Source organism: Trachinotus anak, unplaced genomic scaffold, assembly GCF_046630095.1.
Source record: "Trachinotus anak isolate AG129_WGS33_773 ecotype Australia unplaced genomic scaffold, CSIRO_AGI_Tana_v1 ptg000001l, whole genome shotgun sequence".
In the NCBI taxonomy this organism is placed as follows: Eukaryota; Metazoa; Chordata; class Actinopteri; order Carangiformes; family Carangidae; genus Trachinotus; species Trachinotus anak.
Genome location: NW_027273852.1, coordinates 13,891,344 through 13,909,248, shown reverse-complemented (window position 1 = coordinate 13,909,248; position 17,905 = coordinate 13,891,344). Strand labels below are relative to the sequence as shown.

The window sequence follows — 17,905 nt, the reverse complement described above, 5'->3', positions numbered from 1 at the left end:
AACAATACTACAGGGCTTTCTGTTGCCATTTCTTGTGACCTGACTGAATACATTTTCCAGACTGGTACAAGGAAATAAGGCAGAGTAACACACCATATTACTTTCTTAGAGATTCAGCCTTTTGACTCTAGTATTTACAGAAATATATAGTATACATGAACTATATATGACTTTAGCTAGATATGGCAGCATCATGTCAGCAGGCGGCGAATTGAAAGAAAATGTCACCACTCATTAAGAAATGACACAGTGGATACTTTGTGAAACAGAGAACCTGGTTTATTACCATTCAACTCCATCCACCACAGATATTACAGAGCAGATTCACAAGTATTAAGCTTTTTTATATAACAGCAGCTGCTTTTTTTCCACACTCTGTTCCCATGACCCTCCCCACCACCCCCCTGCCTCCTACTAGGGAAAAGCATTACAGGTGCACAATTTTATTTGGTGTGAAGACTGGCCCCTCAAATCATTCAGCTGTAATCAGTCTCACTGTGAGGTTTTTTGTTTGTTTTTGTATTACTGTAGGATTTGGTACTTATTTTTTCATTTTAATTATTTTAAACAGAGCTGCAAATGGGATTTACATCCACCATCATTCACTGCGGGTGCCAGGCTCCTCCTTCTCATTTCTAGACAACAAAAGAGATCTGACATTTAGAAGAGGGGGGAATTACGACTCTCTACTGTATAAAAATGTACAGTGGCTTTATTGACATACATTCCATAGGTTAAACAGCTGCAAAATAGGAGGCACACCCAGTATTGCACTTCATTAAAAGTTCTGGCTCAAAACATAACCCAGAATATCAAACAAAACTGAAGTGAAGAGTAGCAACTTCGGAATACAGCTATTTTGAATAGTATCGTTATATACAAGATTAATTAAATCGTACACTATTTTCCGCCCAAACTTAATATTCTTAACAGTCTTTTCCACCCACTCATCTTTTTTTGTCCGTCAACCCATGATGCACTTGACAGTGGAGAATACTGTACAAGATTACGAAAAAGGTTTACATACAACAATATTTTAAATTTATAGTTAGGAAGCTGGAAATACGGCCTGTTCCTTTTTTTTTAAACCCACGCTGATCCACAGTTGCCTTTAAGCAAATTTATTTCATATTCACTGTTTAATCTTGTATTGTTACACTTCAGGAGGTGTGCAACGTCTATAGAAGCCGAGGGAATACAACGGCCGCATGCAAACACGTCACAAGTTATTTTCTTTTTATTTTTTATCTTCTTTTTTTAAAATTCTATTGTTCTTTTTTCCATTCAGGTCACTCTGAATCCAAAGGAGCCACAGCTTGTGGTCATAGCAGGGCCCAGATACTAATGTTGGTAGAGGAGCAGACCTGAGGACTCTTGGCGTAGAGCAGGAACCTGGTCCAGCGTCAAGGGGACTTGACAATGCAAGAGCCAAGCTTCACAGCTGAGCTTCACCAGCAGCAGCCAGAAATCACAGTAGACAAACTGGTTTTCAGTATAAGTCTCATGTTGTTTAGAAGGTGTGGGCATTCCTGCACACCCCACAGCCCAATGCGAACTCCTCCCCCGTAGGTGGGTGAACCACATGCAAGGGGCACTCAGTGCCCTCCAGCTGCTTGCCTTTGGGTCCTGTGACAGAAAGGACAAGAATTACATCAGCTTTTTTCAGCCTGATATTTGCAGTCACACAGTGAGATTAAAAAAATCATTCTGATGGCCCATTTTGTGTCGGTGGTCAAATTATCTCTTCGATGCCAATTCCAAGTCAGACAAAAAAAAAATTCGAGCAATTATGTCAAAAATCACCCCTCTCTCTTCCATTTTTTGATGCATCCCGGGGCACATACATTCATTTCTACAATCACATGTGATTTAGGGCCCATCATATAAAACCACACTTAACAGTTAGCTGTTGGGTGTTAGCCATTAATGTATGGTCTCAGTTAGCAGAATAATGTTATAGTAGGTATGGGTTTGGATGTCAGCTGGCAAAAACTTTGTTTACCTTTCTAAAGAATGTGGTTGAGGTCTTTATTTATTTCATCCACTCGCTACAGACACTATAACTGCCATGTCATTGTGACTTTAATGTCTGAATGTGCGCACTGAATAATTCAACATTTTCCACAAGAGTATAGTGAACAGAATCATTAAGTACCTGCAGGACAATGCGGCAGTTCCTCCTTGGGGACACTGGTCATCCTCTGGAAGTCATCATGGCAGGCATTGCAGAAGTGTGTGGTGCCAAAGCAGAAGAAAACAGCCACCGAGCAGCAGTACCGGCATTTATACTCCAGGAAGTCTGTGCCATGCTTGGAGCACATCTGGTGATAGTAAAAATAAATCATCAGAGATAGACTCACATTTTGTGTTATGAGTGCAGCCATTAAACAATTCTATTTTTTTACACTTTGGTTTTTATACCAATAACGATGTTTGGAGGTACTGGTAAGCTGTTTTCCTCTGTTTCCGTCTTTGTGCTAAGCTAATCACCAATTTCGGCTTCAAATTTGGCATGCAGAAATAAGAGTGGTATCAATCTTCTTATATAACTGCCAGTAAGAAAGTCAAAAATGTCAAACTATTCCTTTAAAGCAGTAGTTGTAGTATAGCCAGGATCCTCACAGGAATCACTTATCTACCTGAGCCCTGGAGACATCTGAGCATGCTCCACAGATCAGCTCACTAGGGTCGTAGTCATCTCCCTGTCCTGCCTCTGCATCGCACCGGGCCTCTCCACCAAAGTAGGCCTGGAAAAAAAAGGATTAGCCTTCATTCTCTACCCCTGAACAACATTAAATGACCATGTTTTGCATCTTTGTTTTACATGGGTACCTTCTTGCACTTGTAGCAGACATAGTATGCGTATCTGTTCATGGCAAAGCCTGCAGGGTCGTTGTGGAAGCGTGCTCCTGGTGTAGTTATTGCCTCACTCTTATGTAGACCCTCATACTCCAGCCTCATCAGTGCCTTCCTCCTCACATCCTCATAGAGCTCCTTGATAGGGTCGAGCAGGTCCTTGATCACTGAGTGATTGATTTTGTTCTGGACACAAACAGTAAAACAAACATCCAAGTTTATTCACGTGGCTTTGTTTCATTGAATCTAATTTTATTTTATTTATTTAGGGGCAATGCACATTAATCAACATTACTGCAAATGTACCAGTGTTAGTCAGCAGGCTAATTTAATTTTGTTCTAATGTTGAGTTACTGAGTGTGTCAACAGCATTTCCCAAAGATGACAGTGAACAAAGCAGTGATAGTCTGCAAGAGGAAGCATCAGTAATCTGAGCTTTCAACAAAGCATTTCAGCAGACTGAGCTCCATTAACTGAGGCGTGGTGGAAACCGTTTTCAACCTCTTTGTTGCTAAATTAATCTGTTAAGTCAGACAGGCTCAGGCAACGTCTTACCTTACAAATCGGACACAACATGAACCCAAATGTGATTCGAGGACCGAGCCAACGATTTTCAAGCACGCGACGAGTACACTGAAGGTGGAACACATGAGTGCAGTCCAGCTGGGAGCAAAACAAAGAGTCAAACGTTAGATAAGGACAAATTTTAATCCAGAAGTGAAAAATATGAAACCTAATGGACAGTCATGTTTAGAGCTACCTGTACTGCAGGAGCAGCAGAGAGGGCTTCTGTGAAGCAGATCATACACATGTCATCTGCATCCTGTTTCAGACAGCCAGTGCTCTTGTCACAGCCGTGCAGACATGGGAGGCAGGTCTCCTCATTCTTAACTCCTCCACAGGGGTGTCCACAAGGATGAGTCTTACTGCACGCCAGTTTAGCATACTCCTAAGAGAGAACACGAGAGAAACCAGTGAGTCTTGGGAACATTGCAAATAAGTCTGTGGGCTCAGTTCAGGTTTTTAATTTAATTTCATTAATTTAATTTGTTCATCTCTGAAACAGGTGGATGTCACCTCATCCATTATTTGTAGTGCTCACCAAAAACTATTATTTTTAAGAAAGTTTAGGGACTCAAAGGAGGGGGTGCTTCAGCTCTATCAAGCTGTGCTTCAATCACACTCATCAAATATCATAAATATTCTATGCAGTGTTTTAGCCAAACTGGTCAAGGAAATTTTTCTATCTCGATAAAAGATAGTTATAATTCATAAATTAAGATATAATTACATTTAATGATCAAAGAGAAAGGCACCTGTTTTTACAGAATGGATAAACGGATATTAGTTAAAATAAATGTTTAATAATTTAGGTTATACTTGTTTTTCTATACATGTGTTTATATTGTGTGTATTTTGTGAAATAAAAACTAAAAAACAAGTTAGATTATTTTTAGAGCTTCTACTCTCGATCAAAACAATAGTCAATAGGTAATAAGTGATTTAGTTTTCTTGTTTATAGTCACATACCTGGCAGTCTGGGTCTGAGCAGACACTGCCCACTGCAGACAGCTCTGTGCCATTCCTCGTACCACAGAATCTGCAGGCATCTGAGCTGCTGGAGGCTGGTTTACCTACAAAAATATTAAGATTTGTCAGAGCAGGTTTACATGTGTTGAAGGAAATTCTGGAGATAGAAAAAGGTTTGACACTAACATCATTTCTAATACAATGGCACAATTAAACATGTTTTTCAATAACATACTAGCACCCCTAAATATAGTCATACAAAGACATTGATATGCTCCGTTTCTATGTTACCTGTGTGCTCTCTGAACTCCACCATGGCCTTCATAGTCTTTGAGTCAGCCAGAGCCATGAGCCAGAAGAGCTTGGTCCTCCCACAGCCTTCATGGAGATCCACCTTTATAGCCTCCTCTTCCTCCTTGAACACCTGAAAGCACAAAGCCATTAAAATAAGATTTAACATCAGCCCATTCTAACATTTTTCTATACATTTTTTTTTTCACATTAATAATTTTCAGGTAAACAACTAACAAACCTGTCTCTGATGAGAGCGTGTGCGTCGGTGCAGGTGGAGGAAGCGGTCACAGTCAGTGCAGAGGTTGCCACACATGTTACACAGTATGATGGCTGCTGTCTCACCGTCATCGTGGTTGTCACACATGGGCTGTGGAGGGAGGCAAAAGAAGATAATTATTCGTTTGATTTCCTTTCCATTATTTTCATACAGTGCAGCTCTCGACGTTTCATATCATTCTCACCATCTGCTTCTGCTGTCCATCTTTGCCCATCCAGCGACCAGAGGACAGTCTGTCTACATGGTCCTGGTCTAGCACACACAGTGAGGCTAAGGCCAGCCACAGCTATGAGGCAGAACAAGAAATTATATATGATTACTTAATATCCTGTATTTTTAAACAGAGATACATGCAGATGATGGAATCTGTATCCATACCCTTGTGGTGGCAATACAGCGCACAGGGGACCGATGCTCCTCCTCCATTTTAGTCAGGGCTATAATGGTCTCAGCTATTGCATTTTTGGTGACCCTGGACCAAGCATCGGACAGGTGGCCCTAAAAACAGCACATGACCGTCTCAGACACATGACATGAGAGATGCAGGCACTTAAAAGGAGGGATCGGTAAAAGCACCAGGAACTTACAGCTGCCATGTCTTTAACCAGCTTTATGATGATCTCTGCAATCTGAGGAGGAGTGGAGCCTTTCATCCACCAGTGGCTCTCCCCTCTACGGATGTAGCTAAACACAACAGGAAGAATAAAAATGTAAATAATTTTTTTTTTTTGAAATTACCACAAACTGAATGAATTTGTGCTGTTATGAATAAATACATTTAATTATTTTTGTGCATCCAAAATAGGCCGAGCAGAAACTCACCTGGAGTTGAAGATCATAGGCAGTGTGACAGTGGTAACCCCTTTGCCAGCAGCCGTGCCAGCTGTGCCGGAGATGGTGGTGCCTTTGGCTTTCAGCTGCACAGTGAGGGCTTTTGCAATGCAGCCCAGGAACATGTCAAGGATGCCGAGCTTGTTCCAGTCACCCTTCTCTGTGGAGTGGATGATATCACTGATGTCTGCTGGTGGCAGAGCCTTCACCCCAATGATGCTGGCAAGTCGCACTGGTGTCACCTCTGGAAGGACGCGTCTAAGCAACGATGTCACCTGAGAGGAGGCAAGATCAGATTTTTATCTAAACATGAACACATTGTAAAAAATCTAAGTATGTTACACCTACACACTAATTCCACAATTACATCAGGTCGAAGACAGCAATAAAAGACAAACGTATTAGCATCCATCATGTTAGCAGTCTGTACAAACTAATAGCTGAAGAACCAAACAGTACAATCTCCCATCATGTGACAACATCTAAGATAATCTTAATGCAATTAATTAGAAGTAAAGGTTTACACAGCATTACATTTATTTCATAACATTAGATTAGAGTTGAGTTCTCCTTGACCACATCATGGACAATAGTGAGTGACAGCACTTGGCTCCTGGTTGCTTGCAAACATATCAACATCCTCCACCATGTGTGATACAAATCAGTGCAGCATAGCATGTTAAAGGTGCCCTGTAGAGCTTTTGACCACTAGGTGCACTTAAAAGTAATATTTTGATGAATAGGTTCCTGATTTGTTTGTGTCTCAAGTGCATTGGAGCAGGAAACACATTCCTGGTGCCAGTTTCCTGCTGTTCCACTGATTGACAGTTGGTGGCAGTAATGTGCCATGAAATATCGCAATGAGCCAGAAATTGCAGGTAATATGACAACTGCCAGTGATTAAACACAGGTGTACAGAATCCAGGTTTCCAAAAAAATAAATTTAAAAAATCAGCTTTGGTGAGAAACAATGAATGTAAACATGAATTTGTCTGTTTATAAGAAAACTCCACAGGGTACCATTTAACTTAAACTGCACATGAATAAACCTCTAGTTGTGTGTCACCTGTCTCTGGACTCGAGGGGAAGCCGTGTGCAGCAGAGAAAACAGGTCTTGCATGAGTGTTAGCTGCTGAGCTAGGTACTGGCGGCCCACGTTGGAGCCACTCAGTGCCAGGACCATGGACAGCAGCTCAAAGCAGTAGGCGTCTGAGGAGGCATCATCGTCACTGGGCTGGGAGTTAGCGTTCTCTTTGCTGGAGATGGCGTGCTCCCACTCCTCCCTCACACGTGTGGCCTCCATACGGATGGCCTGGACGATGTGGGCGCACACCTAGGATTGAGTATACACTTTAGGCTAGAGGACAGAATTTATAGTAATTCATCTTGTCTGAATGGTCAGAGGAACTGATAACTTACCTGTTTCTGCAGGTTGGTCAGTTTGCTCCTGCTGAAAATTATTCCAACCATGTGCTCTTTGAGGTCTGCATCAGATGGCACCTATTGACAAAAATACAACAGGAGTAAAACATTATGTTTAAGGTCACTAAGTATGTATGGCAGTTAACAGGCCAGTTATCAAAGTGCAGACCTTGTCTTCTCCCTCTGGTGATGAAAGCAGGTTTTTCTCCTCCTGTTCTGGAGTCGGCTCTGCATCTCCACAGATTAGTTTCCCAAAGACCTAAATGTACACAATAAAGAACTTAGATGAACCTCCAGCTATTTGCACAAAAAATTTAATATTTTTAAAATGTAAATGTTTGAAACAGGCAGTAGAGTATGGTAACAGAGAAGTAACTTGTCAGGTGATTATAAGGCATATGGCTGAAGCAGTTAAGACAGACCTGAGAGGTGATGAGGCGGAAAACTCGGAGGGTCTCAGCCTCGCAGTTCTTCTGCTGGGCCATGCTGGCTGAGATCTGTCCAGGAATCTTGATGGTCTCGCCCTCTTTCCAACCGAGAACCTTTACCTGGCGCACCCTCAGGGTGTTTTCAGGACCTTTCAGTTCCACCTTGATCACATGATGATCTCCTCCAGGTAGCTCACTTGTCACCCACCCCATGTGACGCGAGTCGAGGTCAACCTGGGATGCAAAGGTAAAGGGGTGTTTACACGGAACTCTGCCACATGTGCATGGAAAACCGCAGTGCACCTTGTAAAAACAACCCTGCAATGTAAGGCTCCATTCTTTCAACTTCCCTTGATTCCAAGGTCGATAAAATTTGGAAGTCAGACAAAGTAAATGATCAATATACAGTATACAGCTATATATAGCACAGCAGCAAAGAGAAACTCAAGACCTTTACACTTTAACAGCATTCATTAATACACAAACTATACTGATTATCCTCCATTCCCATGTTCTCATTACCAAGTTTTAAATTATTGTGAAGCCAAAGAAACCCATACCTGTTTAATTCTGCAGAGGTCCTCAATTGCTTTTCCACATAGGAATGTCACTGATGTGACTTTATTCTGTGGAGGAAAAAATTTAATTCACTGACAGCCATAAGAAAACCCATGTAAAAACATTTTATCATCAATGCCATTGTGGTCATAATTTGGCATTTATACAAGTAGTTTAAAACAAGTAGTTTTTCATACCCAAACACTTCAATGCCCCCTTACCCCAATGTCTCTGGAGTTGTCCACATGAACAGACACGTTGGAGGCATTTATGCCTTTCACACAGCTGATGGTGATGCTCTTGGTTTTGTTCTTGTCCTCATCTCCAGATTCCCAGAAGGTCTCCGTGGAGCCATCTGTTAGGCTGCCGATCATGGCGGGACGACTGGATGTCTTGATGTCCACTACACTGGTCAGATCCTTCAGACAGGTCACCAGGCAGAGATCCTATCGCCACACACAGACACATTGGCATCAGGTCAGCATACGACAGATGGATAACAGTAAGATAATAAACCTTTGGTGCAATCTATCTTGTATAATTAAGTAAGTAAGGAAGGGATTTGTTTTCTTGCCTGGCTCATTGCTTCATAGCCTGACTGAACACTGATGTTGAAGCTCTCCTCGCTGTCGCCATCATCTGACTTAGACAAAATATTGTTGATGTGATGAAAAACGTTGCTCTGGTGGAGGAACTGATGGTCCGACTGCTTGAACTTGAGACTCCAGCACCTAAAGGAACGAGTCACAAACATTAACAGTATTCACTATACAATGTGACTAAGACTTAGAACTGGCAAAAATACAAAGGAGATTGTGACAGTTACAATCCTGAAGGAATTTGTTGGTAGCAAATTGAAATATTTCATGCTAGAAATTCTACCTCAGTGCCATCTGCTGAAGTGAGCTGCCACTAGGAAGTGACATCATGAGGTCAGAGATGGTCTGAAGGAGGCGGTGGAAAGTGTGAGGGAGAGGATGAGCTGCTTCCCCAGCGATAACAATATCTGACAGAGGGTGTTCACAAACACCAAGATCTCTTTCCTGTAGGGCACAGAGTCAAGATGATAATACTTAAAACATGCAACAACAAAGCAAAGGTAATCAAGCATGCTTTTTCTCTTTTTACCATTTATTACCTGTTCCACAATTTCTTTGTTCCCCTTGTTCTCATCATCTTCCTCATCCTCTGGTTCAAAGGGCGACGGAGTGAGAGATGCTACAAAGTGCCAAAGGATGTCGTGCAGAGAGGTGGTCTGAATCACATTGCACAGCAGCCAGTTGAATGCCTGACAGGGACACCAAGAGTAAATCACACTAGTTAGTCTTGTTATTACATAAAGACAATACCAGAATCTAATTCAAATGTATAAGCTAATTTAGTACACAAATCTAATTGATTGATTCATAATATCCAGCCAACTTATAGCCTATAACCCCAAGACACTGCTGTATAATCACCAATAATCAAAGTATGATTGAGCTCTGAGATTGAGACAGACATTGCAGCCCAGAGAGTTGTACCTCCATGGCAAACACTCTGCAGGCAGACTTCCTCAGTGCATGCTTCATGGCCACCTCCAGGCCCTCCAGGTCATGGTGCTGGATGACAAAAGCCAAAACAGGCCACTGGAAGTTCCTCTCCCCCTTACTGAGGGAGCCGTGGGCCGAGATCAGCCGAGAGAGCTCGGGAGACGGGTGCCTCAACAAGGAAGAGCCCACCTCTGAATGGGGGACAGACCAAGTCAATGTAACAGATGCTGTCACTCAATTAAGCCTCACTATCATGAATCATTTCTTAAAAGTAATTACCTGCATCGCCACTATGGACCCTGCGTCTGGGCACAGCTTTGACCCGGGCTGGAGAGGGTGAGTGTTGCTTGTCATACTCAGAGGCTACGACTGAATAAGACCTCTGAAAAACTGTACGCTTCGCTGTGTCGCTGTCTGTGATTGGACTGGTTTCCAGACTAAAAGAGAGCCCATAGAGACAAAGACACACAAATACTGTTTAACCTTCAATTTAAATATCTTTGAAGACCAGTCCAGATTAAGTATGTTTTCTGAAGAAGATGAGTGTTTGCTCACAGAACAGTGTGTTCCTTTTCAGCAACTATTGATGGATGGACGTATAGATGTGAACAGATTTTGGCAGTAGACAACTTAATTACCCCAAAGAATGAATCAGCCAGGCTGTTTTGTACTGTGTAAGATGAGGGTGGTCATGATGAAGAGGCATAACAATTAGGGCACACTGTCTAAACAATATGCAAGTGTGCTTGCTGTCACACTGTATAGGGTGCAAGGGAAAGAAAGGGAGGTAGGGGGGATGGTGTATATCTGCATGAACCTGAATGAAAATAATGGGATTATCTGTTGGTCTGCTCTGAACATCCATTTGTTATTCTGAGGAAATAAAATCAAATATTTCGATAGGTGCAACCTGATCGGCAGTTGTATTGAATATTAAGAATGTGTGTCTATTTAGCTCACACACAGTAGTAGGTGGTGTTGTGAGAAAACTGCCTTTCTGTAAAAACACTAATGACGGGAAGTGGAAGTAATTAAGTAAATAGTATGAGTGAGAGGTTTTACCTGGGGGGCATTGATTTCATGTTACTCTCAGGTTCCTCAAACACATTGGGGCAAGCATCAGGGGTGACTGAAATGTAGGGCGCAGGAACAGATGTGGAGCGCAAATACCTCATCTCATCTTGGAAGAGGTTATCATCCTGGTAGGCCCCAAAGTTCTCTGTGTGTTGCCTGGGTGAATGAGAGGAGAGTGAGAGCAACTCAAATCATCAGATATTACTCATCTATAAAAGGCAACTGGTTATTTAACTGAGCTGTTAGCTACCTAGCTAGTGTCTGTAGGTAGAGACAGCCCATTTTATTGGGGAGTTCATCCGACACACCCTCCTTGAGGCTGGGAAGCAGCTGAGAATGCAGGGGCCGGGGAGGGTGGTGGCACAGCATGCTGGGCTCGGCAGCACTGCTGAGGGATAGCAGGAACAAAGCATTTGCCCGAATCACCTGGTGGGCCTCCATTGTGGGCAGCGCCCTTGGTGTCTTCACTTGCAGAGGTTTCTTCCTTGACTGCTTTACCTAGCAAAGACCATGCAGATTGGGTTTGGTACAAGTAGTTAGTGTGATTAAAAAAAAAAAGCTGAAGGTGTTTGATTTAAGTCTTAAAACCTTCCAGCAGCAGTAGGGTACCTTCTCCCTGGCAGCAGTCTGTTTCTCTCTGAGGTATTTTTCCCGACAGCGATCACACACCAGATACCAGGTGCTGCCTCCTATGCCACCATCTCCACAGTTCCCAGCCCAACCACCACAGAAGTGGCCAATACTGTTGTAGCCCTGGCCTCCAGCATAGCGTCCACACCCTGCCATAGATACACAAAGGAGAGATGTTCAAACCACAGAACACTTTTTAAATTTATGCCACTTTATCTAAAAATTTGAGTGCAAACCCGACATGTTAATAGACTATTTGAGAGACTAATGTACTTATACCTATTCATAAAAATCTAACCAAAACTTCCTGAATTCTTACCTGGGTGAGCCTGTCTCATATGGTAGGTGACCGGGTAAGGGTGAGATTCCCCACACAGTTCACAGATAGTGTCTTTCTCCGGGCCACCCATGGCGAGCTGCGCCATCTCTCCAAACAGATTCCCTCTGGGACGCACCTCTGCCTTCTCCCTTTTCTTCTTCTCCTTCTTTGCCTTTTTACTGTCTTTCTCATGTTCCTTCTTTTTTAAGATGGCGCTGGACCCCGGGCTGGGGAAGATCATGTTTTGAGTTGCTGCCTTGATGGTGGCCATTGATATGTCCTCCCAGAATGCCACCAAATGCTGTAATGTTAACGGTAAGATTGACTTTACCCTCATAGAGGGATGAGAAGTCATCTCATAGGAAATCACCTCTCCTTTCCCGTCTTCACACTTCTCTGGCAATGGGGGTTCCTTCAGCATGGACAGTACCTTGTTTTTGTTGATGCTGCCCATTTTAGAGATGTCTGGGCCATGTGGAGCAATATTAAACATGTTAAGTGCAGAGGAAATCTCTAAAGAGTGGCGGTTCTTTAACTTACTTTCCTTCTCCTCAGCACCCTGTCCTCCCAGGGAACTGCGGATTGGGGCGTGCTCTTTGGTTAAGTCTGGGTTGAACTTAAGGAAGGAGGAGCAGGCCATTGCGTCGTGGACAATACCTTCATGCCAAAGGAATGCTGCGAAGACTGCACGTGAACATTCAGCCACAGAGGGTGACATGGCCTGTTTGGCAGGCTCTGTTATCCTTGATGTACTCTCACCTTTAAAGAGAGGCCCAGATTTGTCCTTCTTAGGGCGCGCATGTCGACTGGAGGTTTTACGACTGACTTTGGGTGAAGAGCGGCTCTCCAGTTCCTCTTTGACAGGGGCTTTGCCGATGCTAAAATGCACCTTACACGAGCCTTCTTCTGCATTACGGACCTCCACATTCTCATCATTGCCGTCCTCGTTGGAGAGGAGTGCACTAGAGGTGCATACCTCCACTACTTCACTGTGGAGGTTCTCTTGGGTTACATGTGGAGAGGGGACACGGTTCTCTGCATTACTGATCACACCTTTATTTGAATCTTTAGGAGATAGTTTGGGTTTGGGGGAGGTAGATCTGCCTCTAAGTGGCTCTGTAAGTGGAACCTTCTTCTTTCTGAGTGTGTCTGGGTCCAGAGTGTATGAATCTGATTTGGATCTCTCTCTGGGAGGATCTAGCTGGGCTTTGGAGGACGGACTATTTTTAGGTGGAAGGTTCTTGTCGTGAGGGGTTGAAGAGGAGTGCTGGGAGGAGGTGTTGGAGGGACTTGACCTGCCTGATGAGGATACACCTTTTTGTTTGGGAGAAGAGGAGCGAGAGCCAGGGTTTGGGGACTCAGCCCGAAGTCCTGAGGTTCTACCATCTGCCTTTAGAGCCTGCAGAGTGTTGTGATTGGGCGAATGAGAGCGACTGTGAGAGTCAGACCTCAGTTTGGCAGTGTCTGACCGGAGGATGAGGGCTTCACTGGCTGAGTGTCCCCCCTCACCCGTCTTCATCCTGCTCTGTTCAGATGAGCGGCTTCCCCGACTCTCCTGTTTGGGCGAGCGATTCTCCTGCCGGTGTTTGGAGGCTGGAGACATGGGCCGCGCACCAGACATCAGGCTCCCTCGCTCACCTAAACGTTAATAATTCAAATACAGTTACACCACAAAACAGTGCAACATCAGTGGTAAGAGTTTAACCATTTATTCTAACACTTGACACAAAAACACTCAACATGTGAGTGAAAAGCAAAAATGTAATGTTAAAAAGATAAGGTAAATGAAATGAAGGGCAGAAAGACAAATAACTTAAGTTACTTAAGTGGAAAATGTTATACTTTGTAAAGCAGATGACAACTTTGAGTGATAGATTTCATTAAAAACAAACTTTGGTGACTTTTACTTCAGTAGCTGGGTGTTTCTCCCAACTCTGTCTATTACCAGACAAACTATGGATATGGATGAGGACAGCTAGCGGACATGGAGGAGCTGATGAAGGATGGATTCCAGCCCAGTTCTGGGACCTCTCCTACTCATACTGGATTGAGCTTGGTGTTGACCAGAAACTAGGCAATTAGTCTAGTAACTGCAGACATCCTGAAACTGTCTGCAAGTCAATCTTTGTTTTAAACTGAACTTAAATTTAAAACTTAGTTTAGATACTACTAACTTTGTTTTTTTTTTTCTTTTTATTATAATATTGTGTTTATAATGTACAGCTTTGAAAGTTAGAAGGTTAAGTACAAAGCACTCATGAGTCAATTATTATTCACAAGTTTTTTTTCCAGCTGTGTGTTTTTTTTCAGGAGTTCCTACCCACCCTCCGTTCAGTCTGAGGGAGACATGCATGCTGTGATTACCCACCCTTTTGCCTTAGAGCGAGAGATGAGAGAGCAGTACCATGCCCAGCCACGGACACACTGCTTTTGTGCACACGCTCGCGAGAAGCAAGGCTGCGAGATGAACCATCTACAGCGGAAAACAGTGGAGCAGGTAAACAAACAAGGCACAGAATGCAAGGAGGCCACCGAAGAGAGAAAGAAAGAAAGCACAAAGAGGCAATGGGGTCAAGTCAAGAGCACGAAATAGAAGAAGGCTGAAGGACAACACGATAAAGTGAGGGAACAATCTATAGATGAGCAGAGAAACTGATAGACTTGAAGAGAGAAACAGAGAAGAGGAAAAGATAAATTACAGAGGTGTCAGAGAAAAAAACTGTTTGTATGCATTATTTTGTAATTTGTGCTCTTTATTAAATATATGATATACAGTATTCTGTCATCTTCCTTCCTATAAAAGCCAACAAACGGCTTTGGCATGCTGTATTCAGTTAGGCAGATTCTGAAGAGGATGACGAAGAACACATTTGTTAAGTGCTCCTAAACCCCGTAAGTTCTTATAAACATCCTGAATATCAAAGGTTTTACAACCCCACAATCTGTTATCCTTTAAAATAGGTTTAAGGTATCTCAAAAATAACACTGCATTGTGTTTAACAGCTCACACTTGAAGTATATCCTAATATCTCATTCCAAGATCAAACTAAAACATTATTTAATCCAAGTTATCCATCGTGGGAGTGTGAATGGTACATGTGAAGACCAGTATGCTAAACATAGAGCATTAATTATTTTTTTCTCTGACATCTCCGTAAGAAATAAAACCAGGTAAAGTAAAAATATGACTACAAGTAGAGACAGAGTGGCAAAACAGACAAAAAGACAGACAGGGAGACAGAAGACTATACAGGCTTATAAAAGTTACAGACAGATAAACAGATATTTTGGATCCTGTTTAAACTGTGGTATTTTTTTTTTAAATTTGATTTATCCAGGGAGAGACCAAATTTAGAACATCTGTTATATGTAAAATCATTACTGATGTGAAATGTTGTGGTTTGAGGATTTTATTGTAGACTGAAAACAAACAAATATCTAGTTGTTTACATTTGCAGAGAAGCCCTGGGCTGGTTGAGGCAGAAAATGAAACAAGGTGTTGATCAAGAATGGAAGACACAGATCTAAAGTTTAAGCGGCAATGAAGAAGATGAGGAGGCAGAGGGGCACACTAAGCAAGAAAGCAAGCCGAAAAGTAAGCAACTCAGTCTATAACTTCAGCACATGGCAACAAATATCACTTTTAACAAGATGTTTAGTCTAGTATTAAAGTTTGAAATCTTGTTTTCAAAAACAGGTGAAAATAACTGTGAATGTATATTTTTTGAAGGCAGTGTTTTTAGAAACAAGATTTAAACATTGAATAATAGACATGTTGGCTTGTTATGGATATTTCTGCGTTGTAGAACATAACTACACCGTTATGTGTCACATATCACTGCTGCCCTCCCCAGAAAAAAAACATAAAATGAACAGGGAATAAATCCGGAAAACAAAAAGCTGTGAGGAAAAGGAGCAACACCTGTGCAAGCAAGCGCTGTCAGAAAGCAGGACAGACTTACTCGGAAGCTGTGGTTGTGGCTGAGACAGTTGGGAGGGGGATTGTCCAAACACAAATGGGCTGTGGACAAGGGAAGAGGAGGAGGGAGGTTGGGCGGCTTGCTCAAATACGGAGGAGGAGGGAGCTGCTGAGAGGAAAGGCCCAGACTGAATGGAATTCAGTATGGCACTCAACCGGTCACCTGCAAACATGGAGACAGAGGAAGGGGGAAAAACTAGAGCTTATACTACGGTTTGAGGTTTCCAAAGGGGGATGGGGGTCATTCACTGTTCATCTTCTATCAGTCAGTCATCTCCCATAACACAATAGATGTGCGGAACGGGAGGAGCTATTATGGGCATCCAGGGTCCTGGAAAGTTCTGTTCATTTCTGTCAACGTTACGTGACTGGAAACTGGAGGACTTCCAGGACTTATGGGTTGAAGGAGAAGTGAAGGGAGTACAAAAGGCGAGGAGCTGTGTCAAGAATCATCTGGTTCTTTGATTAAAAAGTAAAAAAATACAAGCCTGTGTGCATATGGAAAAACTGAAAGAGACAATAGAACTATGATACCCCTGAATAATTTTTGGCAAAAAACATCCAATATGTATGCCACAGAAGCGAGGCTAAAGATTACGCTTTGTAAAAACCTGATTATATGATTTATATTATAACATCAGTTGACTTTTGGATTCTTTGACAATTTTTCATGATTCCAGTAGCTATGATGTGGGGTCTTATTCCTGTTTTAGCAAAAAAAGTGCTCTGAATGCTAAAGCTCTGATTTGCACCGAAGACTGGCCTCCTTGCCAGAGCAATGTAGACTGTTGTAGACTTCATCATTCACCATACCTAACCAATAAAATAAGGGGACTTAATAGAAACTCTGATAGCCTTAATATAAAGGTAAAGCATTGTTAAAATATCCAGAAAAGTCCAGTGTTTCGATGCTGAAGAACAATGACAATAAAATTAGCAGAAAACTTTCCAGAACGAGCAGCTCCTCCCATTTCACAACTCTATTTGGGGAAAAGATATATTGAGGGAGGGGCAGAGAGGGGTCTCTTCTTAAGCGTTCATTTCAAGAATCACTCTGAGGAAAGCCAGCATGACCACATCTGAAGATCCAAAGACATGTGCAGGAGGAAAATGGACCATATACTGTATATTAAGCTGACACTGCATCATTCCTCTTTTAAAACCTCTCACCGCTCATCACAGAAGTCTCTGAATTTCTTGATACAACAGTTGTTCAGTGACTAGTTTAACGGTTCACCAACCACATACAAATCAGTCACTACATCGTCTCTGGGTGAAGCTGAGATGGGGGAATCAACCATCATGGCTGTGAAGACTGAGAGACCAGTCCAAAATGTTGCTCCCCATCTTCCTCAAAAGTGCTTCGCCACAGGCTGGAGCATCAAGCTGATCAGTCTGAAGGTGGCCCACTGATAATGCTGTCTCACAGTATGTTGGATTCCTCGCACAAAGACTTTTTGCGGTTCAGCAGAAGCTGTGACCTTGACCTAGGGTTGCAACTTGACCTCTGATTCTGAAACGCCAGAATGCAATCTAAAATCACACACCGGAACAGCATTATGCTGGCTTTCATTGGTTCAGTGTAAATGAGGAAAGGTGACATAATATAGCAGGATCTCTCTTTAAAAGGGGCTGTAGTCTTGCCTGTGCTAATGACAGCAAAAATGACACTGAAATTAGTCATCTTTCCTTCTGTCATATTAAAGCAACTGAAAAAAAGGAGCTCCTGCAGTTTTAACATTTGCAGTCATACAGAAGGTTTGACAGCATGTTAGCGTTCTGCGATTCAGATTCAGGTGCATTTCCATCAACCTCCAGGCTGGAGCAAGAGCTACACAGATTTGCATTTAGCATGGTAAAAGCAAGTTAGAGGCAATCGGATTTGTGATCTGCCTAACTAAGACACATATATGTGACTTAGTGCAAATGTCAGTATGAAACTGCATCTGGCTTTTATCCAGCCACTTGAAACAGGTGTAAATGGGGACCATTGAGCAAGCACTATGATAGCAAGAGAGATAACTTTGTATTATTTGCATAACCATGATTCTCCGATTAGCATGGTTAAGTGTCTCCACAGATCAACCTCCTTTTTCAAGCAAAGCGAGGAAGAGAAAAGCCGTTTGAAAGAAAATTGACACAGCGTCAGCACAATATTCAGACAGAGACAAACAG

General features: G+C 42.5%; 1 protein-coding gene across 16 annotated transcripts in view; it reads right to left on the bottom strand.

Annotated features, from left to right (window-relative positions):
* Window positions 1–254: 254 nt before the first annotated feature.
* Window positions 255–17,905, bottom strand: part of mycbp2 (MYC binding protein 2) — a 60,335-nt gene continuing 42,684 nt past the window's right edge. For 10 of the 16 annotated variants that reach the window (XM_071478813.1, XM_071478841.1, XM_071478761.1 and 7 more), the window contains 29 exons: window positions 15,714–15,893; window positions 11,752–13,389; window positions 11,391–11,581; window positions 11,053–11,300; window positions 10,792–10,958; window positions 10,008–10,178; window positions 9,720–9,919; window positions 9,335–9,484; window positions 9,079–9,239; window positions 8,771–8,927; window positions 8,418–8,642; window positions 8,199–8,264; window positions 7,633–7,872; window positions 7,380–7,469; window positions 7,208–7,288; window positions 6,855–7,121; window positions 5,780–6,063; window positions 5,545–5,641; window positions 5,336–5,455; window positions 5,142–5,243; window positions 4,919–5,047; window positions 4,678–4,810; window positions 4,387–4,490; window positions 3,617–3,805; window positions 3,412–3,519; window positions 2,833–3,042; window positions 2,640–2,747; window positions 2,156–2,321; window positions 255–1,626 (listed from right to left, as the gene is read on the bottom strand). In XM_071478813.1, the coding sequence (XP_071334914.1) occupies window positions 1,511–1,626; window positions 2,156–2,321; window positions 2,640–2,747; window positions 2,833–3,042; window positions 3,412–3,519; window positions 3,617–3,805; window positions 4,387–4,490; window positions 4,678–4,810; window positions 4,919–5,047; window positions 5,142–5,243; window positions 5,336–5,455; window positions 5,545–5,641; window positions 5,780–6,063; window positions 6,855–7,121; window positions 7,208–7,288; window positions 7,380–7,469; window positions 7,633–7,872; window positions 8,199–8,264; window positions 8,418–8,642; window positions 8,771–8,927; window positions 9,079–9,239; window positions 9,335–9,484; window positions 9,720–9,919; window positions 10,008–10,178; window positions 10,792–10,958; window positions 11,053–11,300; window positions 11,391–11,581; window positions 11,752–13,389; window positions 15,714–15,893 (6,098 nt within the window). In that variant the 3' untranslated portion in view covers window positions 255–1,510. Of the gene's footprint in view, window positions 1,627–2,155; window positions 2,322–2,639; window positions 2,748–2,832; window positions 3,043–3,411; window positions 3,520–3,616; window positions 3,806–4,386; window positions 4,491–4,677; window positions 4,811–4,918; window positions 5,048–5,141; window positions 5,244–5,335; window positions 5,456–5,544; window positions 5,642–5,779; window positions 6,064–6,854; window positions 7,122–7,207; window positions 7,289–7,379; window positions 7,470–7,632; window positions 7,873–8,198; window positions 8,265–8,417; window positions 8,643–8,770; window positions 8,928–9,078; window positions 9,240–9,334; window positions 9,485–9,719; window positions 9,920–10,007; window positions 10,179–10,790; window positions 10,959–11,052; window positions 11,301–11,390; window positions 11,582–11,751; window positions 13,390–15,713; window positions 15,894–17,905 lie in introns of all 16 variants that reach the window. The other 6 variants (XM_071478851.1, XM_071478892.1, XM_071478770.1 and 3 more) reach the window with 5 other exon arrangements.